The 27,776-nt window shown below is 37.9% G+C and overlaps 1 protein-coding gene across 1 annotated transcript in view; it reads left to right on the plus strand.

Moving 5' to 3' along the window:
* Positions 1 to 1,033: 1,033 nt before the first annotated feature.
* Positions 1,034 to 27,776, plus strand: part of SYNE1 (spectrin repeat containing nuclear envelope protein 1) — a 288,306-nt gene continuing 261,563 nt past the window's right edge. The window contains exon 1 of the mRNA XM_066179079.1: positions 1,034 to 1,295. Within this exon, the coding sequence (XP_066035176.1) occupies positions 1,232 to 1,295 (64 nt within the window). The 5' untranslated portion in view covers positions 1,034 to 1,231. The remainder of the gene's footprint in view (positions 1,296 to 27,776) is intronic.

The raw sequence follows: 27,776 nt of genomic DNA on the forward strand, positions 1-27,776 counted from the left end.
GAAAAGGAAATGTTGAAATATCATTTCCTCTGGCTGCCCTTACATGTTGACACAGCTCCTTTGGGACAGTTCATCATGCCTGAAGCTGTGCAGCCTAAAGGCTTGTCTGTCTGATAATGGAGGACTTTGTTCTCTGATAGAGCTTGGGGCCAGGAAAAGAGGAAAGTGCACAGCACCAATAAACCCACTCACATTTGTGATATTGATCAGCTGCATATCATCTTGAATTTGGGCTGCACCCAGAGTGTATGGTATGAATCCAATTATTCTTGGTGTCTATACACTCAGTTATTTCTTAGCAGGGAAATCACTGCATGCATACACAACATGTTCCTCAGAAGATAAGATGTTATTGATAGCATTATCTGAAGAATCTAATTAGATTATTTTTAGACCAAATTTATGGTCACACAGATTTTTATTATAGATGCAGACGTGTAGCAGTGTTCATGTAGCAGATCTATTTCATAGCTTTTGGTGTTAAATGACACAAAATATAACATTGTTATACACCAAAAAAGAATCTAAATACAACTTTATTTAATAATGAAGTATATTAATCTCAATATTTCAGAGTAGACCGCATTGTCAAGTGAAGTTATCCTGACCAATGAGTTTCTTTTGCATGCTCCTTCCTACTGTGGTGAAGTAGAATGAGATTTGGATTTTTACAAATAGTTTTGTTTTTCTTTTAAGCTTAATAGTTTCTATGTTAAAAGTATTACAGTATCACTTTTAATAAATATAACATTATTATTATTTTTAAATCAACGTCCACAAGCATCCTTGGGAAAGCATTGATGTCTGGTCCATTGCCAGTTGTGTTTAATGACTTGTTTTTGCAGCTTTATTCTGCCTGATGATTGCCAAGCAAGCTTTCAGCATTAATTATGTCTCTGGCTGGGCATACTCTATAGGCAAAACATAAACCCTATCTATACCTGTTAAGATAGCTATTAAGATTCAGACTCCTTAGTTTTTCAGAGATGGTAAAAGTTTCCTCTAAACTTTGGTATTTTTTTTTTTCAGGCATTGAGGTTGTTTACCGTTGCTTTGTCCCAGCCCCATGGGGGCCAGCGTCGGACTGGATGTGTCTGACTGCCCCAGGGATGCCCTGCCACAGCTGAGGGTTGGACTCTAAAAGGAAACCATCCAAGGTCCTCATCTCACTGAGCTCCATAGCTTGGAGGGAGAATTCTGTCTGGGGACGTGGACTTACTCCAAAGAGATCATGGCTTCATCCCGACTAGTGACAAGATCTAGAGACATTGCCAATGTCATGCAGCGGCTTCAAGGTAAGTGACTGATTAGGGCTGGTGCTCTCTGCCGCACCCTTATAAATGGAAGTTCCTATTTTCCACTGTACTGAACAGTCAGAACAATATTTCTGAAGTTTGGTAACTTTTCTAAACTTATCTACTGGAAAGTACTTCTGGTATATCTAAAGGACTGTGAATATTTGAATCCTTTCGCATGGCATTAACAGTGATGCTTCAAAACAGTTGGCATGAACGTGGCTACATGGGACAATGCATTGAAGGTTATGAGACTTTGCATTTGGTTCTGTTTCTCTCAGGTTACCTGATGTGTGTGTCAATTTTTTCATAGAAAAGAAAATAGATATTATATTGATCCTTTTCTTAATGACAAAGTCAACTGGTAGATCTTTTATGCTGATTAGTTTGGCAGTGAGAATAGTGCTTTATTATATTGTTAAACATTGAAGGATTCATACCTCAGTGAGCTTACTATTAGTCCTCAAGTTGATGACCTTTTAGATAACACATCACAGGATATCTTTGCAATATTCTTTGAGTATTCATTATGGTTTTATGTTCCTGTAATATTGCCTTACTAAATAAATTTATTGTGTTTTCTTAGAAGTTATACACCTAACTGCTGCTGCTAAAAGCTTGTGTTTGGATTTTTTTTTTATTCAAATAATGATACTGACTAGAAAAAAATTGTCAGTGCTGCTGTAGATTTCACTCCTATTAACTTTTGAACTTGTTCATTAGTCCCTGGCCTTCTTTCCTCTACAGACTAGTTTCCACTGACTTCAATAAAAGCTTATATGCACAGAACCTTTGTTACTCCCTTCTGTATCCTCTAAATCTGGAAACTTAATCTGCTTGTGGGTTTTCCTTCCATTTATTGTTTTTCAGTTCAGGAGATCTGAACTTTTCTTCCCAGGCACCAGCTACTACTAGTATGAATGATTTCCATGTAACCTTGGTAGATAAATGGAGAAGTGTGTCCTATTTAGACCTGTTACAGCACTTCATCAATTTCAGCATGGTTCTGCTTGATCTTCTTCAGCCTTTTGTACATTTAATATATGTTCCCATTCTGTTTTTATGTCTGCTGATTCTTAGGCTACCATGTTGGACAATGGCTGTTCAAACTGTCAGCAAACATAGGAAATAGGAGAAAATATTTCCTGCTCAGAGGATTAATGGTTTAAGCATTAGACTAAGACACTCCAGGTAGATTTGAATGAGGCTGTGCAAGGGCACAGTGAGGCAGCCTTGCCCACATAGCAGGCAGGGGTCTTAGGACACTGTGTGTGTGTATCACAGGATACTATACATTTGTATGAGCTCATGTTCTTAGTAGGTATTCTAGAAAAAAAAATACTGAGATACTTGAAGCAAGAAATGAAATAATTATGAACTGTGAGATCTTCTGAGGAATATGAAGGAATGCATGAGAGAAATGGCAGGGGTACTCAAAGGTTATGGAGGCATATTGCAAAGGAAAGCATCAGGGAGCTGAACTCTGTTCAGGGAGGATTATCCAGGCTGGTACTCTAAAGCAGTGTATAAGGAGGATGCTACAGAAGGTATTTACAGAGTGTGGGGACCATTAATTATCACACTGTTATGTGCTAACTTTCTAAACACCTGTAAAGTTGTTGCTGACAAAATGACTATTCTGTTTATTTGCATTTTGGGGTTTTTTACACTTTTTCTTCACTTTTATGTATTTGGCTCTGCTGAAATCTGATGCATAGTTCTGTCTGCTATAATGTTTATATAGTATTTTAGTTTTGGAAATTCAGCAAAAATAGTTACATGAATTCTGAAGTGAAGACATTTTAAAAGAAAACGTATGAACTGAATGGAAATTTGGCATTGCATGTTAATTTCAATACCTGTAACTGGATTATTTGCTTCTCAGATGAAATCAGCTCAGCTTGGTATTGATGGGATCTGAGTTTTGCTGCAGATGCACTATTTCAATAAATCACCTGTGCCAAAGCTAGAGTGCTTGGAGCCTAAATCTTTTTTTAGTCTGTAGTTCTGCATTATGGATGAGCAGGCAGTCTGCAGTGCGACTACCTAAGCCCTTGTGTATTGAGGTTGCTCTACCTTTCAGAAATTACAGTCAGCTGAAATAGGAGTAGATGGGCATGGGAGCACAGAGCTATTTCTTGGTGTGTTTGTGTGGCAGCCCAGAATCAGTGCAGAGCCGGGTGCACAGCTCAAGGTGAGAGTGGAATTGACTGCATTCAAGGTGTTACAGGAATGGCCCTGGTTTGGAGAATCCTCAGTCAACGTGGAGCACCAGTTGTGCTTTACATCACCTGTTTTTGTACCTGGCTGTTAGCTGAGGCAGGAGAGTTCTCCTTGTGTGATACTGTTTAGATAGTGCTGCAAGATGTCAGTGCTGGAAATTCATCAGCATGGAGAGGTAAAGCAAGCTGTGCTCCCTCCTCCACATTGTTCTCATATTTGCCTCATGGGTTTCCAGTGAGTGTTTGTGGTGGGAGAGCGTAGGAAATACCAGAAAAATGCCACTTGTCACTGGGATTCTCAACACCAGTTTTGAAATACCTGCTGTAGACACTTTTAGTGAACACAACTATATGTGCTCTCCTAAATCTGTCAAGAGAGCAACAAATTTGATTCTGTGATGGTTGGGGGTTTTATTTTTTATTTATGTTTTTAATATAATTATTTCCAGTCACTTCCCTTTGGTAATTATGGTACTTGCAATACACTTTGTACATATATAGAGTTTTTTGAATAACATTGTGTACAACTGTCTCAGAAATTCACCTCGGACAAACAGCCAAGACAAACTTGCAAGTTCTAGGTTTTGTTGGTACATTATGCTTCCTAGTTGTTCACATTATAAAAGCACGAATAAAACCTGAGCAGAACTGGTGTACACCATGAATATGAGTTACGTTCCTGGGGCTGGTTTTTGGATTACTCTGGGAATTAAAGCCAATTGGCACAAAAGCACTGCTCCTTAGCCTACAGGAAGTGCAAGTTCATTCACATTGTAATTGTACACTAAAGATTCTTAAAGCATCTTTGGTGGCTACAAATATCAAAGCAAGGAGTGCTGGAAGACAAGCTAGGAAATCTCTTATGAATTTGCAATCTCTGCCATCATGCAGTGCAATCTTTTCTTTTAATATGCATTGTTACAGGCAAACTGTAGTCATGCTCATGCTGTTCTGAAGGAAAAAAATGGAAAGAAGAAGTATCTCATTTGTCCCATTTCTCAGGACCTTGTTGTTCCATTACACTGAGTTGTTCTTACTGGCTTGTAAGGTGATGTTGAACAGTCACTGTAGCATGCTGTTACTACAGGCTTTTCTAATTCCCACTTTTCCATCTCTCTGTGTTTTTTCCCTTTCAATTTCTCATTTAGTAGTCTGTGCTGCGTGAAGAGTTTTGTGAGCATCACTGTGTTTATTACTGGGTGGTCCATTTAGTCAAACAGGACATTTTTATCCTCTTCTGTAGTGGATCACCAAAAATTCAGTCTGCACTACAATCTAAACATATATGCCACCCAAATCAGGTTGCTGTCATATAACTGATATTTTGAGACTGTTATCCATTTTAACTCCATGCAGTAAAACCAGTTCTAGAGTGTACAAAATACAACAATTTAAACAATATAATGTTTCAAAACAATAACTTTGTTGTCCTAAAAAACCCTCTACAAATGATAGGGAAGTGTAAAAAATGCTTTTCAGTCTTTCATTTCTTCTGGATTGCACCACTGTTCTTATTAGGCTCTTAAACTCACTTTAGATTGTGGGTGTTTTGAGGTTTTGTAAACTTCACTGTAGAGACACTTCATGATGTAGGAAAAGCTAAGGTGGTAAACCAAGCAACATGGTCATGCATGAGTTCTAACCATGCTGGAAAGGAGACATCATTCTAGTGTGTGAGTGTGACAACACTCATACACTGCAGAAAAGCTTCAATACAGGCAGGTCAAATTAGCTTCAAGTCCAGTCTTTACTTTATGTAAATTTACCTACAACTGGCTAACATCTTCTGCAGTTTTATGCTTTCCTTACATCAGCACTCTTCACAAATGTTGGGAGTTTGATTTTCTCCTGGATTGTCTTTCCTTCCTTTCCCCTGTCCTCTTCCCCTAAAGTTTTGGCTCTTCTTCTTTTTACAGCCTAGCATTTCTTTTCCATACCAGTAGCCATTAACTAAACAGTACATTTTTCTTCTGTTTAGCTGATAGGCTCTTTGTTAATGTGTACCTTTGTTGGTGTTTTCCTCTGTTTTTCACTGTAAGTCAGCAGTGCCAAGAGCCACAGTTTAACATTAAGCTAGGGTAATTTAACAGATACCTGCTGCTGAAAATACCTTGCTTCACTGCACGCACATTCCAAACTTCATTTTCACCAGTACTTTTCTTCTTCTTACCTTAGAGCTGAACTAGCTGAGAATTGGTTTGTAGAGGCCAAGTGAACTCCTGGGAAAAAGACAGTGTCTCTCCTTCAGTGATGTTTACCATTTTATTGTTGGCAAAAACCAAAGTGCAAGATCACGTTTGTAAACGTCAGCAAAATTGAAAAGGTGTGCTTGATCGGGAAGGGCATGCTGCACGTCTTTGCACAACTGAGTTTTATCCCCACATGAAAAACACTGCTCTGGTCAGGGTTTCCGTCTATCCACTTTGCTTGTGTGTACTGGTTCCATGCAGTTGTGCTGATGCCTTTTCCTTGCAGTCTTTCATTATCTAGAATCTCCCAGCTTGATTCCTGCATCTTTCTTGGATGTTTCTTGAATTACAGAAAATGCCAGTGTAAATTATTAGTCTATTGGGTGAGGAAATCTTGTATCTAAGGCAATTCATTGCTCACTGGCAGCGTGTTAAGGGATATCCTGGTCAAGGACAAGGGACAATAAACACTTTTGACTCTATTGACTAGTATGAGCTCTATGAAATGAAGGTCAAGTAAATCTAAATGATGAATTTGGAATCTGAATAACACTGCTGCCCACGTGTTACTTAATAAGAGGAAGTCAAGCAGGATTTTACTGTCTTTTTTCATTACTTTTGCAGTGTGAGAAAATTTAAGTTAATGCTCTTTCAGAAAAAGCTGAAATAAAAGATTTACGTATGAAGGTCAAGACATCTGGGAAAAAAACCCACCATTATAGCTGAAAAGATCATTAAGGGGTAAAAACAATGTTTTCATCTACTACTACTACGAAAAAAAAAAAGTGTGAAAGGATAGTCTGTACCTGGAGATATTCAAGTTAAATATTAGTTAATATTTGATGAGGAAAGTTACTAAGGCATGCTGTAAAATCATCATTTTTAGAAGCATTTAATTTTTGTTTATGCATATGCAAACAAGTTCAGTGAGAATCCACTTCAGGTTTTTTCTGACCCAGGTATGTGATGGTAATAATCTGATGTATTGTTGGTAAAGAGAAGTTCTGAACTCCCTGTAGGTATTGCAAGAACATGGGGAAAAGGATATGATCAAAACATTTCACTGGTAGTACAAATGACTAATGTATGAAGTGAATTTAGGTATCATGTTATATTAGAAGATTTTGTCATGTAGTTAAACTGTTTTGACATATGGTGCAATAAGTATCTCAGTGGAAAAAACCATATGCTGCCTTTTTTTTTTTTTTTTTTTTTTTTTAAACTGCAGTTAGCTTTCACTTTGTGTTCTCTTCAATGAGAACACAGTCCTGGGGCAGTATGTGAAATGCAGAATGTATTTTAGTGAGGCATGGTCCTGTATCTTTATTTTTAGATGGTTTTTCATCATTAACAAATTCCAAGTTAGTGATTTAAAGTACATTTTTAGAACTTTTATAAAGTTAATGTTGTTATCTCTTTGCTTACACTTTTTCTGCTGCTTTTGACCACAAAACTAACAAAGTAAATCAACATATTCCTATTTACTTTTTCTTTTATGCTTTCACTCTTGATCATCACAGTACTGTTTCCACAGGTTGTTAAAATAATCTGTGCTCCTCTTTCCACTTGGTTAGTCAACTAGTTTACAGAGCACTAAAAATCACACAGGTGATATAAATCACCTATATATATTTGCAGTTGAGTTGCTTTTTAAGAAAAAGACAACATATTTTTCCAGTTTTCTTCTGGGATAAAGTATATATTTAGGGCAGAAAATGGCTGATGTGGTGGTGTCTCGCACTGAGGTTGCTTTCATTTGGATGTGAAGAAACAGTTCAAAAACTGAAATTCTTCTCCTATGCTACTGTTAAAACGCTAATAGGATTCATTACACAAAATGTAGGAGGCAGAATGCAAGAGGAAAATTTTCTTTGGACAATTATACAGATGGTGGTTAAAATGCTGTGTCTTAAATATAGTGGATATCCAAAACATGTCAGGCAAGTTATGTTTTACATGAACCTGTCTTCAGCAGCTCTCTGCTCCTCACTATGATTTGACAAGTTTGTATGTAGGCATCCACACTGCAGCTGTTTAATTTTGGTTTCGATAAAGTGTTATCTGAGGCTCAAAAACCGTTTTCAGTTAAGATTTTGTCTCAAAATAACATCTGCCATATTTGTTACTGGTGTGAAAAGAGATATTTCAGGAAGTCTAAATAGGGACAATTATGTGTCAATTTTGATGGTTTAGTGAAGATAGAGATTTTGAGAAGGAAAATATTGCAGTTTTTATTTTTGAGAGTGCCCCCTCTGTTCTGACAGGCTGCTAGACAGTTATTTTAGTAGTAGCTTTGAGTTGGGGGTAACAGGAAGCAGAATAGCTCAACAATATTTTGATGACTTTTTTTTATGCAGGTTAGACAATTTATCGGTTTTCTGTTTTGTTATTTCCTATTTCTATTATTTACACTGCAGGCTTGAAAAATTTAACTTTCTTTCCTCAAAGCTGTGCTGTAATACCTTCTTGCAATATATTTTGGTGTGTTATTAAATTTGAACATAGCTTATTGTCATTACCATAAATAATGCTCCCTTTTGGAATGCCACTTTTGTTGGTTTTTAACGCTAGAAGAACTGAAAAATGCAGGTGGACATGCCTCTTGTTACTTATTAAACAGGGATTGAAACAGTTTTGTAGATGAACTACTGCTGATCATGCTTCTATACTGATGTAGAGACTTCTGTAACATAAAGGCAAAAAATTTCAATGAGAAAGTTCTCTTTTTTTTTTTTTTACAATTTTGCTGTAATCATGTTTTGCCCATTTGTAGAAATCAGAAGCTTCACCATCTTTATTTGCCAGGATGATAATACACTTCAGTGTATAACTTGCACGTAGAAAAAGCACATAGATGAAAAATAACACATAACAATTACTAGGAATTTATTCCATAGAATTTTTTATAGAATGCCATTTTTATTTTGCACTTTAGACTTCATTTGCTTAAAAATATCCTCATTTCTGTCACAAAGCTTCTCCTTGTGACTCATATCATTGAGTTCTAATTTTAGACTCACACTGAGGTTTTTTAGATGGCAATTTTATGTATCCAAGAAAATCGTCTATTACTGGGTGCAAGAAAACAGGCTACTTGTTCTGTCTTTCATCCAAGATGAGAAAGAGCTTTATGAGAGAAGTGTCAGTGATTTATGAAGAATCCAGTAGCCTAGAAAGAAAGAAAGAAAACCCACCAAGACCCCACTCTCTAGCTCTTTGGAATTTATGTCTCCATGGTAAACTAAAAAGAGATGTTTGAAAGGTATTATTACATTTTACAAGAAGTTATAACTGACTACTTAATTGCACAGCCATTTTTAAAATTCAAATTCTGAGTGCTAATATTTGGAGGTGTAAGTTTTATTATTCTCATTCGTTAGTAGACTTTAAGTTGGGGCCGTTCCATGTACAATGTTCTCTACAGAAGGCGTGTAAAGAAACTGGGACTAACATTAAAAAACTAGCCTCGATCCTGTACTTCGAAAGAGATCCTCATTATTTTAAGTTCTCAGTGATCATTTTAATTCCATATCAGAACTGCTACGGAAGTAGCAGAAAAACAGCCTGATGTTTCAGAATAAGCAGCTTCCAGGCAAGGAGGAGAGATGCTGAGTTACTGCACAGTAAGGAGAGTTCTTGGACTCCAGTTCAGCCCCGGCACGGCTTGGCCTGGGGACTGAGAGCTCATACCTTAACCTTCTCTCCCCTCTCTCTCTGGTTTACCTGCCTTTCATGCTTTCCCTGCTGAGGAGTCATTGTTGTTAACAGAGATCCCTGTGAAATATCCTTTGGAGCTTCATTACATGGAACATAAACATTAACATATTAAGAGGTGTCATTTGTGAAGATTCCTTTACTGTCATTTCACTAGATTTTGTGTAATTACTTTTCAGTATTTGTTTCATAGTCTTTTATACTTTTAAGAGGATTATGCCCTTGCTGATGTACATTGCTTTAAGTGACTGTGGAGAATGTATGTAATCTCATTGTAACACTGTTAGGCTTGAGACGCAACCCTGCAAAACCTATAAATCTCTAAGCTGAAGACTCTTGTATTCACCCAGATAAAAGATACATCTAGAACATTTAATAAGACCTCGTACCCACATAGTCATTGCTGCAGAACAAAAGTTGAGATTTAGTTTATCCAAATCACTGAGCTTCTTTAGCTATGCCAGCATAATTCCAGGAAGATTCATCATCCCCTTACAGAGATGTCAAAGGCCTGTACAAATGTAACAGAATGTTCCCTTGTTTTCTGCACCTCACTCTTAGAGGCCAGCTCATGTACCTTGCCGTAACTGCACAGCCTGTCCCTACCTCCACCGGCGTGCTTGGGAGTGGGTACAGCTTCCTCACTGTACAGTGTGGGCTTCCTCTAAGTCTTGACTTAAGGTGCTATTGCGAGAAAGCTGCAGACCTTGTCCATGCAGCAGCTGTTCTGTAAAGACTTTATCTTAAGCTCATTAAAACAGAGGAAAAAAAAAATCTTCTTTCCATAAGGTGAAGGGAATGAACTACAACAGCAATTGTAGGTGAAGAGTATTACTGTTAGCTTTCCGGTCTCAGAAGGGAAAAATACTCCAACTCTACATGCAAGAGCACAGTATTCAAGATGTTTTGTGGCCAAACCAGTGTAGCAAAGCCTAATATTTACTTGCTTACAGTGACTTATATATTAAAAAAAAAAAAAAAAGACCTACTTAGGAATGGAGCTTGTACTTCTCAGACTTGTCTGTTTATGAGAAATTATGGTAATTTGTAGTAAATTCACTTTTGGACTGTGCTTTCATTCTCCCAAGGAATCAAGTAAATTATTACAGTTGAGCCTATGTAAAGACCTATCTCTTTTTTCTGTTTGTTTTGGCCACGGTTTCTATTTTATTGTCTCATTTGCCAAGACATCCCTTAGCTTTTCTAAGTCCATATGGTGCAGCCATTCCCAGTTCTGAGGCTGCAAACTGCTCCTGGCTTATACAAGACAAATATTACAGATTAATTTTCTTTTACTTCACTCCAGAAGCATCCACTGGGTAATGCAGAAACATCATGTGGTTTTTCAGGAGAGAATCAAGAGTCAGCATCACCAGTTACAGCAGTTACCAGCCAGTTGTACCAGCCCAGTCATTTCTCTGCTGGGAGCTGTGTGCTGTTTTGCAGCCTGGGCATTCCTATCCCATTCACTCACAGGTGAACCTGATGTGCCTTCTTAACAGTGAGGACAAGAAGTACCTTTCAGTGCAAGTCACAAAGCTTGAGATGCCATCCAAATGAGGAGAGAAGTGTTGGGAATGGACCCTTCACTCAAATTTGTAGCCCAGCTGGCATTTTTTCCCCCACTGGAGTGTATTGGCACAGAAGCTCTGTCTGTGGTGGTAAGATGGTTCTTAAATCAACCAAAACTCAAGTTTGTGGACAGGAGAGATGGGTGGGACTATGCAATGATCAATCACAAATCAGTGAGAAAAAAAAAAGTGTTCAAGCCGCTGCGTTATCAGAGGTCTCCAGGCATAAACATTTATTAGCAGGTGTGAGTTGTGGTAATAAAACACTCTGGTTTGAGACTTATTAGACAGGACATAAATCTAATTAACCTGGATTTTTGGCTGTTTTGCATTACTGCAATTGTGCATTGCAGGAAGAATAAGATTTGAAAAGACATTTGGGCACCTGGAGAAAGAGACGACTGTAAAAAGGCGTGATGTGAATTTTTTAATACCTCTTTAGATGCCTTACTTCAGTTTCAAAGACCTGACTACTCTATAATCCAATCCATGAACAAACAAATAAAATGAATTAAAAATCTTTAATGAGATTGTATTGAGATTCTAATTAGTGTTAGGAAATTACAAGTTAATTATTTGCAAATTTATTTTGTACCCTAAACATAGCTAATATTTTAAAATCCAAATTCTCATTTATCAGCAGTTGTGAGACAAAGTCAGTGGGCTATCCTGGAACTACTAATTTTGTTCTTTAGTGTAATGTCCATTAAGTGAAAGTGAAGCCATGTGATCGCCTTGTTTACATTTCTAAAGTACATATTCATCCTATTAAAAACCTATAACTGTATTGAAAGTATTGTAACTGTATTGAAAGTATTGTATTGATTGCTTTTTCATTCAAATGAATGAAATCCTTCTTGAATAGAGAGCCTTAAATCTTGTTGTGAAGATTTTGCTTTCTGCTTCCCAAAGAGACAGGAGCTCCTTTTTTTTTTTTTTTTGTTGCTTTGTTTGGGCTTTTTTGAGCTTTTTTTTTTTGGCTGGCTCTTTAAGGAGCAGAAAATCTGCTGCTTCTGCATTGCAATGTATCGTAGAAAACAGTTTAGTTGTATAATCTGCTTTATTGGTCTTGCTTTCCAGAATGGCCTTTTGTTTGGTCACTTTGGTGAGCTTGTACAAAGCTTCGTTGCATAATTCTTCTTCTTTCGTAATCCTGTGCCTGCCTTTTCATTTGTGTGGTTAGTAAGAGAGATGGAGGTGTGATCAGCTGCCAGAAGTGATTTGAAGAAATGAGAGGAATCATGAACAGTTAATTGTTGTGTTTACATCTGGTTTCTAAGAGACTAATAGTTCAGGCTTACTGTTTCTGTGTGTTTATATTTGAGATCTTGAGCACATTTAAATCCTGTGCTCCCTAAGCACACTTGTGTCTGGACAAAAAAAATTACACTTTGTATTTATCAGTAAGACGTCATCAGTTTTGAATAGGAAATTACATCCAGTTATGAATGAGATTAAATAATGGTATGCCATTGTGCTAATTCTTAACTAGTCAAGGTGGTTTTCTGTTGCTGGTTTTTTGGGGGGTTGTTTGTTTGTTTTGGTTTGATTTTTGGTTGGCTTTAGAAATAGGCATGCCAAACATGTAGTGAAGTAGCACATTTGGACCTGTGGGGAAGGTAAAGGTAGTGTTACTCTCTGGGTTGGAATGAAACAGAGAAAGGTCTCATTCTCACCCACTGCTATGAAAATGTAGGATGCAACATGGCCTTTACTGCAGTCAGGAAGAATAAATCAGTTCCTAAAACTACTGAGCTGGTTCAGTACCAGCATGTTTCTACAAAGCAGGTGCACATCTATGTACTGACAGAAATCAGCTCCACATGTACCTACTGGTAGTTATAAGTAGTTATTTCTGTTTATTATTAATAGCTGGTTGTTCCCGTTGAAGTGCTGAAATAGTGTTATCAGGAATAGGAAGTACCTTAAAATTTGGGTTAACATCTATGACTTACACCTTCAGTTGCACCTTTGATAAGTAACACTGTAAGTTTCATCAGCGTATTTTCTTTACGTTTTCTGCACTACTATATGCTGATAACCAAACTTGAAAGTTCTACAGCCTTCAGTACTTTAAAAGAAATTACATCGCTGTAGTTAAAATGCCAAACTTCAGGGCTGCAAATGTGCAGCTGTCTAAAGTATGACAGTACAATGAGGGCTCTCCAGCTGCAATGCCAATTGCCAGCAGATACGTATTTTGAACGAGGCCAAACCTGGAATCTATGTTCAGTGACATCATTAATTAACATAACATTGGTGACAGCAGTTAAGGTGTTCAGGTTATTGTCCCAGGCTTAGGATTAAGTTAAAAACTATCACGCTAAATAATAGTAATGGACGGGAAATGCAAATAGACACACACACATCTATACATATACACACACACACACATATATATGCATATATATGTATACATACACAGACTTACAGGAAAATGTGCATTGAATTTTCTTTGTAGGGAAGGAAAAAATTGGAGTTGATAGATCAAAATTCTCAACACTTGTCTACTTCTTCTTGCCAAAGGAGATTGTAAAGCACAGAAATCAGACTTGAGTGGAAGATTAAACCGCCTTAAAAAGAAAAAGACCATTTTACACACTAACACACACAAACATCTTGTAATGCTTTCCTTGCATCTATGAGAAAGATAAATTCATAATTAAAAGTTAGAAGGCTTTGAGTAATGTATTTTCAAGGAAACAGAACAAGCTAACACATAGGAATACACATAGAAGTGAAAGAAAGGGAAATGAAAGTGAAAGGAACACACACATATAGTCTTTTGATAGGTAGAAATGTAAAAAAAAAAAATTACTGAGGAAAGAAGATTGGATGTTGAGAAGAGCAATAACATTGCCTTGTGAAGCAAAAAAAGAGAAGCTGCTTTACATCTCTAAGCATAGAAATTACCATGGGAAGAGTTTCGACTGTGTTTTGTTTGTGGACTGTCTCAGTCTCAATATCTAAGAGCGTGTTTTGAAATCCTTACATGCAAAAAAGATCTCTTTCATCGGAGTAAGTAATTTTAGTTCGGGGTACAATCAAAATGTCTATACCATCATTACTTGCTTGCTCCCTATCAGGATTTGGCTGTTTGCTAATTACTAGATGACAGATGGATGCTGAGCTGTGCTTCCCTGATCCTGCATCATACTCTTGCACTTGCCCTGGCAAGAACTGTCCTTAGTCTGTTATAAACGGCTACCTCGATGTCTTCTCTCTTTCTGATAAATGGATCTCGTTTTGTAGGTGATTACTTCAGTTTCCAAATAATTTAGAGCCCTGAGCACTTGTAATTAGAGTAGTTCCTTTCTAGTCAATTGTTACCTTCTGGTTTTCTCTGGCCTCTTTTACTAAAATCTGCTGCTTGAATTCCATTACACTCTAAAAACCTCCAATTTAATGACATCTTTTTTCCAATAATTGTCTTAGATGAGAGCAATTTATTTCACCATAATCTGTATTTCAGTATTTTTCATGTTTTTGCTGCAGAACCAGAAAGAATTAAAAGCTTGTTAATAGCTGATTTGCATATTAGTTAAGAATGTGAAGTGGCTGTTGGTTCAGATTTATTGAGAGGCATTATCCTCTGGATTTATGGGCATTTTTGTCTTGATTGATATTCTGGATTGATATTGATATCTAAATTGATATTTCTGTTTCTGATAGAAATATTTAACTTGAGATACTGAGAAATAAAGATACAGCTCAATAGCTTGTCCCTGAAACCATATGCTGCATTTACATGACCTCTTTCACTCTGTCTCATATCAGTGCTACAGGATGCTGATCATCTGTTCTCCAGAATTTTTTTTTTTTTTTTTTTTTTTTGTTTGTTTGTTTGTTTAATTTGCCTGTGACTGGACAGAAATGGTGGCTGATTGCCAGCAATGCTGGACATAAGCTGCTTTGGCAGATTTACCCTTTTAAAACCGTGCTTTACTTGCAGGGAAAATTGTCTCCTTTCCCACATACAGGAAAAAGCAAAACCAAAGGAAAAAAAAATACCCTTCAGAATAAGACCGAGATAAATCTAGTGCTACAAAGTCACTATGACAAAGACATCCTAAGCTTAACATTTTAAAGTTCACTAGGTTGCTGTAGTCACAGTGAGGACTGACTGTAACCAGTAAGGACAAAATCAGATTAAGTTGTTGGGTAGCGATATAATGTATAATCTAATAATCTAATTTCTCTAGTTTCCCTTTTCTTCACCCATTTTACCATCCAAATTAGGAGAATGTATACATCTGAACTTCTTTCTGTAGCTGAGGCTCAAATACGGATTGAAAATACAGACTTCAGGCTAGCATAAGCCTCTTTCTTGCTCTAAAGAAAACACTCAGACCTTGAAGCCAATGTGTTGCCCTTGAGGAAGAGCTAGGCAGACTGAGACAGATGCTTTTGGAGAACCTAGCACAAGATGCACCAGACAAGACTCTGACCTAAACTGAAAGAAATAATGATTGCGAAGCCAGGAGATTCTATCCTGATCACCTACACAATTTCAGAATCCAGTCCTGAGTGATGCTGTGTCTCATGTGACCCTCTAATAGTGAGAAGTGGAGTAAAAATGGGCACAGGGAATCTGTTCTCCATTTGCAAATATTATCACATTGATTAATTTTACACTGAACAGTGTGTGCATTTGTATGTGAAATAGGGAACACATACGGACATAAAGAAGGAAGTTGTCCACATGAATAAGTTCCTCTTACCTCCTCAGATAAGCAGTTTGCATTTGGCAAGTCAAGATTGCCTAACATAGTAAACTTAGAGAAAAACCTGTAGCTTCTCTGTTCAAAGGCAGCACCTCTGGACATGAGATTTATTAGATTCCACAAATAAAGGAACCATACAGGAGGAGAGAGTATTTGAAAGTATTCAAGACTTCTTGTTTTGGAGCTCAGTGTTCTAGGGGCTGCATGCATTCCCGCTTGTTGGAAGGAGTTTGTATGGATGGGATTCAGCAAAAATCTCCTTGCTCACTTACCCTCTGCTAATCAGGTTCAGAGTATCTTGGATATTGAAATTTGCATACCATATGACTTTTGTCAGTATGAATACTATGCCCTTAGACACTTTATCAAGTCTTGGGCTCCTAGTGGCCACTTTCAGATCTTCAGTCTGAATTTAATCTCTTTAGCAGTGCAAAGTGTGAGATCATGTGTAAATCTATGTGTACAAACAGAAATACAAACATAGTAAAGCAATAGATAAAGATATTTCAGCTCCAGTTGATCAAATTACTGTCTAAACCAAAAATGCTTACTACATCCCAAACATAAAGGAATAGTCCTTAATGGAGTACATAGATCATTGTCATCTAATTGGCAAAGCCTGAACACAGCAAATGTAGAAGTGCTGTGATATAATTAAAGTAAGTATTAAAACCAGTTGAAAACATCCTTTTATTCCTTTTTAGGAAGTAGAGCTCTGCTGAGAAGGAACCGAAACCATACCAGAGTCATAGCAATTTACTGCAGTTGTATGATCCCCATTACCACATTATTTAGGTTTCTCCAGATTTTTAAGGGATTTTTATTTACAACATCCCTGCTTGGAGGGTAAACCACCTTACATTTGTGGAGTAAAGCTGCTCTAGACCTGCTTATAAGCATATCAAGTACAAGAGATGTAGGCAGAAACCTGTTACTGCAGATTTCTATGGTTTTATGTAATTACTATGCAATAATTATGACTGATAAACATGGTGACCACATCTTTCTATTCACCCTGTGTCCCTCATATAGTAATGTGCAGTGGCATATCATTTAAAAAAACCCCAAACAAACAAAAACACTGGGAAGTAACCATAAAGAGCCCAAGAACCTCACAGATTGTAAACACTGAACTGTGGAAAAGGCACTGACCCTTCTCCTGCTTTAAGCAAAGTTGTAACTGAGGTCATAGCTGGCCTTTCCAGCCCCTGTGGTACTCCACCCATATTGTTTTCATGAAGAACTTGAAATCACGTCAAGAAACATCAGAAGGAAATAACGTTTGTGTTGAATTTATGTTTGGATTGTTGTTTGTTTTCTTGGAAGGAGGCTGCTCTTCAGATGATAGTTATTTTTAGTGGCTAAGAAACCAAAAGACAGCAAATGCTGGATGGAGCCAGGAAAGCTGTGAGCAAATACAGTGTTGGTGAAAACTTGCAGACTGGAATAGTTGCCTTTGTCCTAAGCACCACCTATTCTGGATATTGGCTTCTTTTAAAATAAAAATGCCCTGTTGTTGGAATATTGTGTGGGTGTGTGGTTTTCTTACAGCAGGTCGTAAATTACTGTTTTCTGTGACCTAAGGCAAGTGTAACTGTGCCTCCTTCCCTCTATTTAAAAATGTCAAATTCTGTCCTGTTAAAGAACCCTATTTGCTATATGCATTGAGAAAATTCAAATTCAAGATGGTTGAATAGGGCTACTGAGTTCCTACAGTATTTTATAAATCTTTTATGGCATGCGATACATTTTTGAATTGTTTTTTTTATACTAGCCTGATATAATTTAGGCTTCATAGCTGCTGTAGTTCTCAGTATGAAACTTTTCTCCGAAGCCTGAAGAATGCAGAAAATACTTTTAGGGCATTACAAAAATTCTGCCACCTGTAATGGTGATTTTAAGTTCTTCAGATGAGTGGCCACTGGCAAAGAAAATAAAAGGACAAATTCCAACGCAGAGGAATTAAGTGTGTAGTGGCAACTACTCCAAAATCAGTTTCCTGCTGGGTTCAGTGACAGGTAAAATGTCTGTGGACAATATTTACCTTCAAAAGATAGTTAGAGTTTACTCAAACTAGCTAGAGTTAACTGAACTTCAAGGTCTGCATACATAGGCTTGTGTTTTTTTGTGACCTTTAACAAAGGGAATATGCAAACATCTTAATCAAATTATTTGTTCTATCAGTTGTGAAGATGTAGATGTACAGTTAAATGTACAGTTAGAAGCTGTAGATGTGTTTTTTCACTCTAAAACTCTAATCTGAACTTGCAAACTGTATGAAAAGTCATCAGATTACTTTGAAGATATAGAAGATACTGTCTTTCAAGAATTTTATTGAACCATGAATGGCATAGATTCCCCCATATCTGTGAGCTCTAGAGAAGGGTAATTGTTAAAAGGGTTTTCAAAGCTGAGAGTCTCAACTGCTTGATACTGTGTGATGAGTCCCCCATTTGAGATAAGGAGAAGAGTCTAAAAGCAAAGCAAGTTAAATAAACTATATGAAAGAAGAGATTGTCATAAAAAGTAGTGTAGAAGCCATGGACAATTCACAAGATTTATGGAGAGCCTTGTTTGTTAGGGTTTTTAAAATATTTTTATTCAAAAGTTGGCAAAATACCAAAAAGGTATCAGTTAAGGAAATCATATATTTGAGGAGATTACTGAAGAAAATTATTTTATTAGCTGGATTCTATATCTGTTAGAGAGCACAATGAACTGCAGGAAGAAAATGCAGAAGGCAAGGTGGGTTTGTATAGGTGAATAGATAGATCAAGCATGGATTGTCGGTAAGGGAATAAAGAATGTCTTTGGTATTTTAGGATGATGTGAAGATAAGGATGATAGTGCAGAATAAATTATAAAAAAATAATTCCATACTGCAGCCACATGACTTGAGCTAAATACCTCTTCTGAGAAGCTTAGTTGTAGCTGTGAGGAACTAATACGCTCTCTTCATTTTACTTCAACCAGAACATTATAGAATTTCCTTCAAAAAACTTTGCTTCTTCTACCTTGAACGCTTTGGAAATACAGAAAGTGCAGAATGTACACTTCACAATTTTGGATGGTAGTCAGCTTTTCCACACCTGACCTCATTTGTGCTTCAGTTTAGCTTATTTTAGTGCAGTACTTTCCTTGCTGTAGTTCGACAGACTGCTTGTAGCAGTCTCTGCTTAATCAGCAGTTATTTATAAGGGTGCCTGTTTGACCTGCATGACCCTGCCAAATCAGCCTGCCGTGGTTCTGATCTGCCCTGAAAGATTGGCTTAGTCTTCAGGATGCTCCCCTTACCTGCAGAGTGCGTGTGTCTGTCATTCAGCTGGCAAGAAGAATGATGCACAGTGTTTATCCTGCAAAATCCAGCCCACCTTTTACCCAGAAAAGTGGAAATATAAATATCACAGTTTCTTTTTGTTTGTTTGTTGTTTATGTTTTTGTTTGTTTTTTTAATACAATATACATTACTAGAAAATAAGGCCTGGGATCTGGTAGCACTTTACTGATGCTCTTGGCCACACGTCCATGTGTATGGATGCCCTGGTAGACACAGGGAAAACTCACAGGGAAAGCTGTTGAGGCTGTTCTGAAAATCTTTGGAATCCTGGCACAGGTGAGAGTTTGGGAGATGCTCTTTGACAGCACTTCTGAGGTCTCTAAAATTTTTCTGGAGGATGGGATGGAGGAGTGGTTTGACAACTGCTACACAAAGGTCCTACCACCCAGATCAAGTCACAGATGATTATTTAACAGTCATGTAAGCTCAGAAGTTATAAAGTCTGATCCTACATGATACCTACATGAAGAACGTTCATTTTAAGTGATAACATGATAAGAGTCGGGACTCTCACTCTGATAAGCAGCATTTTTTAAGTGAATTAGCTATGAATGGTAGTGTTTCTCCACGTTTACATTTTAAAAAATTCTATCTATCAACACACTGTCAGTAATTTATAGTTCCAAGTCTGTAGATTGGTACTTATACAGTGCTGTTCTTTGGTATCACTTTTCTAATATTCTGGTTTTTTGGACTCATTACGAAATCATTTGTGTTTCACCAGATTTTCTTTATAATACTGTAAACACAGTGTGTGGTTTGTTCGGGGCAATTTGAAAACTGGGTTATTTCCTCTAGGAAGCAAACTGTTATTAATTAATCCAGATCTTTAATTATAATTATCAAATAAATTTTCGTTTGTAAATTATATTTTTTTAAAAAAATTTTGTCAGTAGCTTTTGAAGAGAAAGATTCTTTCATACAAAACAATATTGAGGTTTGTAATTTCCCCATATGTTTCTTCAGCACTTTTTGGGTCACATCTTTCTACATCAACATCCAGAAACCAATGCAAGGAGGTATGAGTATTAATCAAGAAGTGAATTCAGGGTGTGATTTTTATCAGGACAAAAAAGGGATTTTCAGTTGAAAAAACGAAAGGTGGTTATAATTTTTAGATTCAGTGACACAAGCTCCACCAAGCTTACCATATATAAACATAACTGTATTAAAGTAATGGTAATTGAAACTCTGTCTCAGGGAAGCCCTGTAAGAAGGTTGGTGGAGAAATTCCTACTGTATGAAAAAGCAGTGACAGGGCAGATAGCTGAGAAATACAGTTAAGGTGTATGCACTTGCTTCCAGTTAGATGGATTCAAAAGTCTGACCCCAGATTTGTGGTGAGGAATTAAGGACATGTGGAAATACCCTGTCGCGGAGGAGATGATGGCAAATTTCTGAGCCATGCAGGGAATCAGAAAAAAAAATATGCCCAACAGGACATGGCCCTAAAGAAAATTGAGGTCAAGCTGGAGAAACCTCAGGCAGCAGAAGTTGGTGCAGGGGCCAGATCTTAGTTGATAAGAGCAATCAGTGAGGAAAAGGAGGATCATTTAAGCCAAGTGGCAAATTGAACATCTAGGAACAGCTGGTGGGATGACTCAGATGTCTTTTGGGGAAACCCTCTATTCAGGCTCACAGCCAGGCTTACAAGGCTTATCCTGGCTCTCAGTTCTCATTTGGTGGTAGAATCTGACTGCTGAGGTAGAGTCTGACAAAAGTTGACACACATTTATCTGTTCTGGTTTTATTCTTTGTACAGGAAACTACGTTTTCAAATGGAGATTTAGGGTGCTCCTTTTTTTAATATATTTTTTTCCCGCAGCAGTGAAATGTTGACTATTAAGTATTGTTAGCACTGAAATGGTCACTAAAATAGCCCCACAGGTTAATGTGTGCATGTGATGTGCACACTTACATTGCTTGTGCATTCATCTATACATGCATGAATATGTGCATGTGAGCTGAAGGGTATGATCCAGGGGCACTGGCACAGACACTGTCATATTTTATTATTCTTATCTAAAATGCTATTTGCTGTTGGGGATGAAGAGGGGCTGTAATCAAACAGTCCATTTTGTAGGGGCACTTGCCACTCTGGTAATCATATATTTGTATGAGGGATAGTTTCAAGGTTACTTAGCCCAGATGCAACACTTTTGGTATGTATATACCTCAGTATTTATTTTTTAAAGGTTAAATTTTTAACTTGGATCCCTAGAGAGGTATCCATATTTTTGTACCTAAACAAAAGTGGCCTCATTTTCAGAAATTAGGAGCACCTTCAACCCCATTTGACATGGCTGAGATTCTTTTGCTTCTTTAATAGGAAAAAAATGAAGGTACACACCATGTCCTATCATACACTCCATGCTAGCATTAAAATACTGAAGTTTTTTTAATATCTTCTGCCTCTCATTGTCTTTATGCAGTATTACATTGATTCACCAGGAAGGCACATCGGTTTTGACCTTGATTGGATGTGACAGCACGTTAGGATTCTGCTTGCTTTTACTTCCAAAACTGTACTAAACCCCATCATTTTGCATTCCCTGTTTCTGTGTGAAAGCTTAAGTACTTTTAATTGTTACTGGAATTGTCTGTTTGTTTATTCTTTTGCTGGTTTTTGTAACAGCACACACCCAAAACCTGTGGATATCATCCAACTTGGCTGAGACTTAGTGCTAGATAGATAATTTTTCATTTTCAGTTAATGTTACTCAGTTAATCTGTTCAGAATTAATTTTTAACACATTTCTAAGCTGTGAAGCTCTGCTATTTTCTGGCCTAGGGGGATAAGAGATATCCAGAAATTTTGAATTAGATTTTGAAAAAATACATAAAGGCAAACATAGTAACATTTCCCTTGCCCAAGTCTGTTTCATCTAGGCAGAATTCTATGTGTTTTCAAACATTAGCAAAGCCTCCTGTTAAAATTTACTTTGAAGACTGTATTCATAATGATTTAGACATTGTGGGTTATTTAAAATGCTATGTTATGTATTTATTGCTTGGGCTTTAGTGTAATTTAAAAGAAATAAGCTGTAATTCATGCAACTCCTGGTAAACAAGTATTAATCCATTTCTGTGTTTGCTCTCCACCCTTCTCATTTTCTGTGTGTTTTTCCAACATTTGATTTGATTTCCAACATTTGATATGCTTTACCTAATGCAAGGACCTACATAAGGATGGAAATAACCTCAGTCAAGGTATGTCAGCATTGCTCCATTTCACTTGAGCAGAGCACTGAGGAGCTGCCCTGTATTGTTGTGCACGTGCAGTTAATGATTTCAGCTCCTGTGTCAAGGATGGAGGCAAACACTCTGAGCAGGAACTCTGTGTTTTGTCTGTGTCTGTGTGGCACCAGCCAAATTTCTGTGTTGCTAGGGCATAATGCTAACCAGCATCCTAAAATGATAAATATGAACTGGCAATGGGGGTTTTCTCTAGGCACTCCACTAAGCTAAACATACTGTATTAAGGCCACTACAGAGCATATTACAGTAGGTTGGTGTCCTAGAAATGACTGAGGCTTTTGCACACAGGATTATCTTGCAGCTTGAATCAGGCACTAATGATGCCTGGCTGGGCCTGCACTCTGCAAAGTCTCAGCAAAGCACTCAGGGGAAGTTACAGAATTAAACACTGCCTCCCTGATCTCCTTATCCACACTGCTCTCCCTGTCCCTACCCTTGCCCTATCCCTTTTCATGTCCCTTGCTTTATGGTCCTGCATCTGGGGAAAGAATAAAGTGATGTTACCTGATTAACTTCTGATTTTGCATTCCATGCAGAGCACTTCTTTGCAGATCTGCTGGTACAGAAAGCTTAACCTAATGATTCTGAAAAGTTTTTTTTCCCTGAAGCATAAGTCTCATGGCCTCATCATGGTCTTTGTAGAACATGTTCAAGTAAAAATTGCCATGCACACTTTGTACAAGCATATAAATTCATAGACATACCTGTACTTCAGTGTATTTATTTTTTAACATATGAGATATTCAAAACACACTTGAATTTACTCCTAGTTCTAGAAAACCTAAATCTGTGGTATATGTTTTTGCTTGGCACCACTTTTTCTGAGGTGTGGATATAGTTCAAAGTCCCAAATTTAGTTATTTCTCTGTGGCTTGGCTGCTTACATTTCCTAAACCAAAGGGAGATCAGTTGTCTAAAATCCAGAAATAGGTTGACATGAAAACAGGTAACAGACCTCAAACATTTCCGGTTGTGTGTACAATGGAATGTGTATGGATATAGTAGGAATACAATAAATGATACAGCTTAAGAGGAGTCAGGTTGTGAAGAATGTTGTACTGTGCAGAATGCTTATTCTTACTCTCTGATGTTCATTATCTGGGACATACATGAGTGAAAACAAAAAGTAGTCCTGGGAGGAGTTGCATGAAGATTTTTCATTAATAATTCACTTTATGCTTTTAGAACCTACCAGGTAGTTCAGTTTTATCAAAATAGCTTGAGGATAGGGGTCCAATATCACATTTATTTTCACTGATTTTACTGATCGAATCATAGAATATTCTGAGTTGGAAGGGACCCACGAGAATCACTGAAGTCCAGCTTCTGGCCTGGCACAGGACAGCCCCAAGAGTCACACCATGCGCTTGATAGCATTGTCCAAACACTTCTTGAACTCAGACTGGCTTAGTGCCGTGACCACTGCCTGGGGAGCCTGTTCCAGAGCTCAGCCATCCTTTGAGTCGAGAGTCTTTTCCTAAAATCTAAACTAAATCACCCCTGAAACAACTTTGGGCCATTCCCTTGGGTCCTGTCACTGGTCACCACAGAGGAGAGATCAGTGCCTGCACCTATTCTTCCTCCTTGAGCAAGTTGTAACTGCAACAAGGTCTCCCCTCAGTCTCCTTCAGACTGAACAAACCAGCTTTCCCTCAAGACCCTTCACCATCTTTGTTTCCCTCCTTTGGATGCTCTCTAACAGTTTAATATCTTCTTTATATTGTGGCACCCAAAACTGCCCCTGACACTGGAGGTGAGGTCACCCTAGCTCAGAGCGGAGTGGGACAATCCCCTCCCTTGCCTGATGTCCCCCAGGACAGGGTTGGCCCTCCTGGCTGCCAGGGCACTGCTGGCTCATGTTCAACTTGCCATAGACCAGGACCCCCAGGTCCCTTGCCATGGTGCTGCACTCCAGCCCCTCATTCCCCAGTCTGTAGCTACATTCAGGGTTGCCCTGTCCCAGATGCAGGATCTGTCAGTTTCCCTTGTTAAATTCCATACAGTCAGTGATTGCCCAGCCCTTTAATTTGTTGAGAGTTTTCTCCAAAGGGCCTCTCTGCCTTCAAGGCAGTTAGCAGCTCCTCCTGATTTAGTATCAGTGGCAAACTTACTTAGTATTCCTTTGAGTCCTGTGTCCAAGTCACTTATGAAGACGTTGAAGAGAACTGGGCTAAGATGCTTCAAAGCACTCAAAGACAAATTATAATGAAAAATGCAATTACCATTGAAGCAAGAGCTGGTGTAGTTTGGAAGGTGTTCACATAAGGGTCTTCATATTTTATGTCTTTTTTTAGCAGCTCTAGAATGTCTAGGATGTCTACCATCATCATGTACTTAAAAGGCCATTGTCAGCATTTGATTAGAGAATGGTCTGCTCATAATATTTGATGCCTCTGGGATTCAGTTATTAGCAAAATACTAAAATAAAATACTAAATCATCTTCTGGCTTTCATTGCTGAAAGGGAAGGTTTAAAAATTATATGATAATAGAGTAAAAAAAAAAATTAAAAATCACCATTGGGGGGTGTTGTTGCTTATATCCTGATAACTCAGTCTATCATGAGAATGTAACACAGGCTCTGGTGTAGACTCTGCAGGGGAGAATTTAAGAAACTTATTCATTTTGCCTCAGATGAGAACTTTTCTGCAGAAGCTATCATTTGATCTGATTATCAGACAGAGAAGTTCCATCACACTTTTGACTTGAGACTGCTTGTAGTTATACTCATCTGGCCTCACAATGAGTAAATGGAGCTGATCTGAAAACTCTGGGTTTTGGTTGCATGTTCTCTGAAATGGGTCACTCAGGTGATGCTTTTAGTCAAACTTCTTGAATAATTACATTAATTATTTTTGTACTAATTGTGTTAATACTTCAATAGCAGTTATCTACAAAAGTACCGGTGTAGTAATTTAATTTTACACTGTGAAGGTGACAGAGATTTCATCCATCTGCTGGGAGCCTAGAGGGCCTACTCTTTTTCTTAACCTTTATGACAAGTGGTCTTTAGGCTATCTGCAGATACTTGCTTTCAGAATCACTCTTTGACACTCTTCTCCTTAGTATGAAAAGTTGACTAGCAAGTTTGGACTGCTCTAGAATAGCAACAGGAAACTGAGTTTTTCACTGCATTTCAATGTTATTCTCTCCAGATAGGACACAAGCTGTACCCACTGAAGTTTATACAGGCTTCTTGGACTTTGATCAAGGACTTCAAACCTTCAATGTCTTTCAGGAAGTATTACTTCTTTGTAAAAAAGATTAGAAAATACTGTGGTATGCAGCTATCAGTTTTTGAGGCATAGATCAAGATACTAGATTGTAGCATGTAATCATTTCCGTTACAGGTTTTCTGGTTTCCGGGTATGAAGGAATATCATAGTCAAACATCATTGCCAAGGATATAAAAGCAAAGTGAGCTGAGAAACATTGAACAGTTTGTTGTAATGCAGTGAACATTATGTCCCATTAAGCAGCTGAGTGAAGTATTCCAGCTCTCTATGCTGTGACTTGTTTGGGCTTGTTTGTTGACCAGAGAGCATTTAATTTTTCTACTCTGTCACAGATACAAAGTATTGCTTTCCCAGACCAGGGGAATACTTTAAAATTAACAGGTGCAGTCTTTAAATGCAGCCATTGTCATCATGGTAAAATCGTACCCAAATCGATACAGGAAGAGTTTGTATATGCATGGTGTGAAACACAGTATTGAACTGGTGGGAAGGTATCCAGGTATTGCTTTTCAGACATCCCTGGAGGAGGCTGACAGTGTTTGATCCCTCTTGGGGCCAGCTCCCACCTTCCCCCCAATGCCTGCTCCTTTTTCCAGCTCTGCTGCCAAGTCCAGCCACTCTCACCATTGGCTTCTTGTTGCACTCTTTATGATGTTATGCCTGAACCCCAGGCCCCATTCTCAGCCCTGGTGCTGCAGATTTGTTGCTTCTAGGAGGATTTACTAGAGGTCACCCAAAGTCATTTCTTCACGTGCGTGCTTTGTCTGGAGTACAATTTCCCTTCAGGAGTGAAGGATCTGTTTCACCACCTAGAAACAACAGTGATAATAAAAAAAAAAAGTAGCAAATTTTAGATGTGGTAGAAATACAGTAATACATTTTTTTGTTAATGGGATTTTTTCCTGGGATGTGGTTTCATGCTGGTGAGTAATGTCTAAGTGCTATAATAATAATTATCATGTTTTTCTTGACAAAACAATAGTTAAATTGAAATTAATGAAACTTAATACCAGAACTACTGATAATGCTACATAGTATGAATTAGCACAAGCAAAAACTTTATTTTTCTGACCTTATGTAGGTAGTTAGATGTTTATGTATTAGTTCTAAGTGCCCTGAGGCCTGTTCTTCTTCAGTGGACATACACAAAGAAGAATGGGCATCTGACCTCTTAGGGCACAAACTTTGCTTTTTTTACTTGAAAGAAACCAATTTTTTATCTTCACTGGAGTTGATTGGTAGGCCAGGTGCACATTCTTGCCCAAACCAGCAGTCGCTGGACAAATTACTTATTCATCTGTTTGCATAGATGTTCACAGAAAAATGCCAGCTATTTCTCTCCTTCTTTTTAACAAGGAGAATAACAGGCAAGTGTTGTTCCTGTATTGCAAGGTTCAGTTTAGAATGAGTTTTATCAGTTGCTGCAGCCTGGTAGGAAATACTATTGGTGTTGTAATTAGGGTCACTAGTTGTGTTCATGAGCCAACACCACAGTTGCTTCTCAGTTGCAGCATATGGTCACGCAGCTCTGTTTCTAACAGGATATGAATTTTGGCTCTTGTACTGCCCTTTCTGTTTCCATTGCATCCTTCTGCACTAGCAGATACAAACAGTGCTTTTTTAACACCTCTTGAGAATGTTGTGCATTTAATAGGAGTGCAGTTGGCATACATAAAGTAGAGGCAGTACATTGCTGTACAGGAACAAGGTCACCACTGTGCTGCTGCCTTTGCCTGTGCCAGAGCCCTGAAAACCCAAGCTGGAGCTGCTACTTCCCCCGTGGAGTCAGGATAATGGCTACTGCTGTAGGAGCAGAAGGGACAGGAATCTTTGGAAGCCACAGTTTGCTGCTCTAGCTTTGTACAAGGGTCTGCACTTCAGGTTGGGCAGGCAACTTTACTATGATGTACCTTAACTGTTAACATACTTTGCCTAAACCCCCAGATCTTGCTGTGTTTTGAAAAGTGAATTTGAAACTTTTAGGGAATATTTTAGGGAATAGGGAAATATTTTAGGGTGATGATTTTTGATGAACTGCAGTTAAAACCATTCACTAAGTTCATCATCATTATTGTCATAATCTGATCTACAGCGCAGTCCTCCATGTTCTGCTGTTTGGTGTTTGGTTACTTTTAGAGCAAACTGACAGCTGTTCTTAGGAGTTCTTAGGGGTTTTATTTACTGACTCTGAAATGTAGATGCTGTGTGGTGGGTTCTCATGATTTTTTGTT

The sequence above is a fragment of the Chamaea fasciata genome, unplaced genomic scaffold, assembly GCF_029207755.1.
Source record: "Chamaea fasciata isolate MVZ Bird 193981 ecotype frontalis unplaced genomic scaffold, bChaFas1.0.hap1 SCAF_3, whole genome shotgun sequence".
In the NCBI taxonomy this organism is placed as follows: domain Eukaryota; kingdom Metazoa; phylum Chordata; class Aves; order Passeriformes; family Sylviidae; genus Chamaea; species Chamaea fasciata.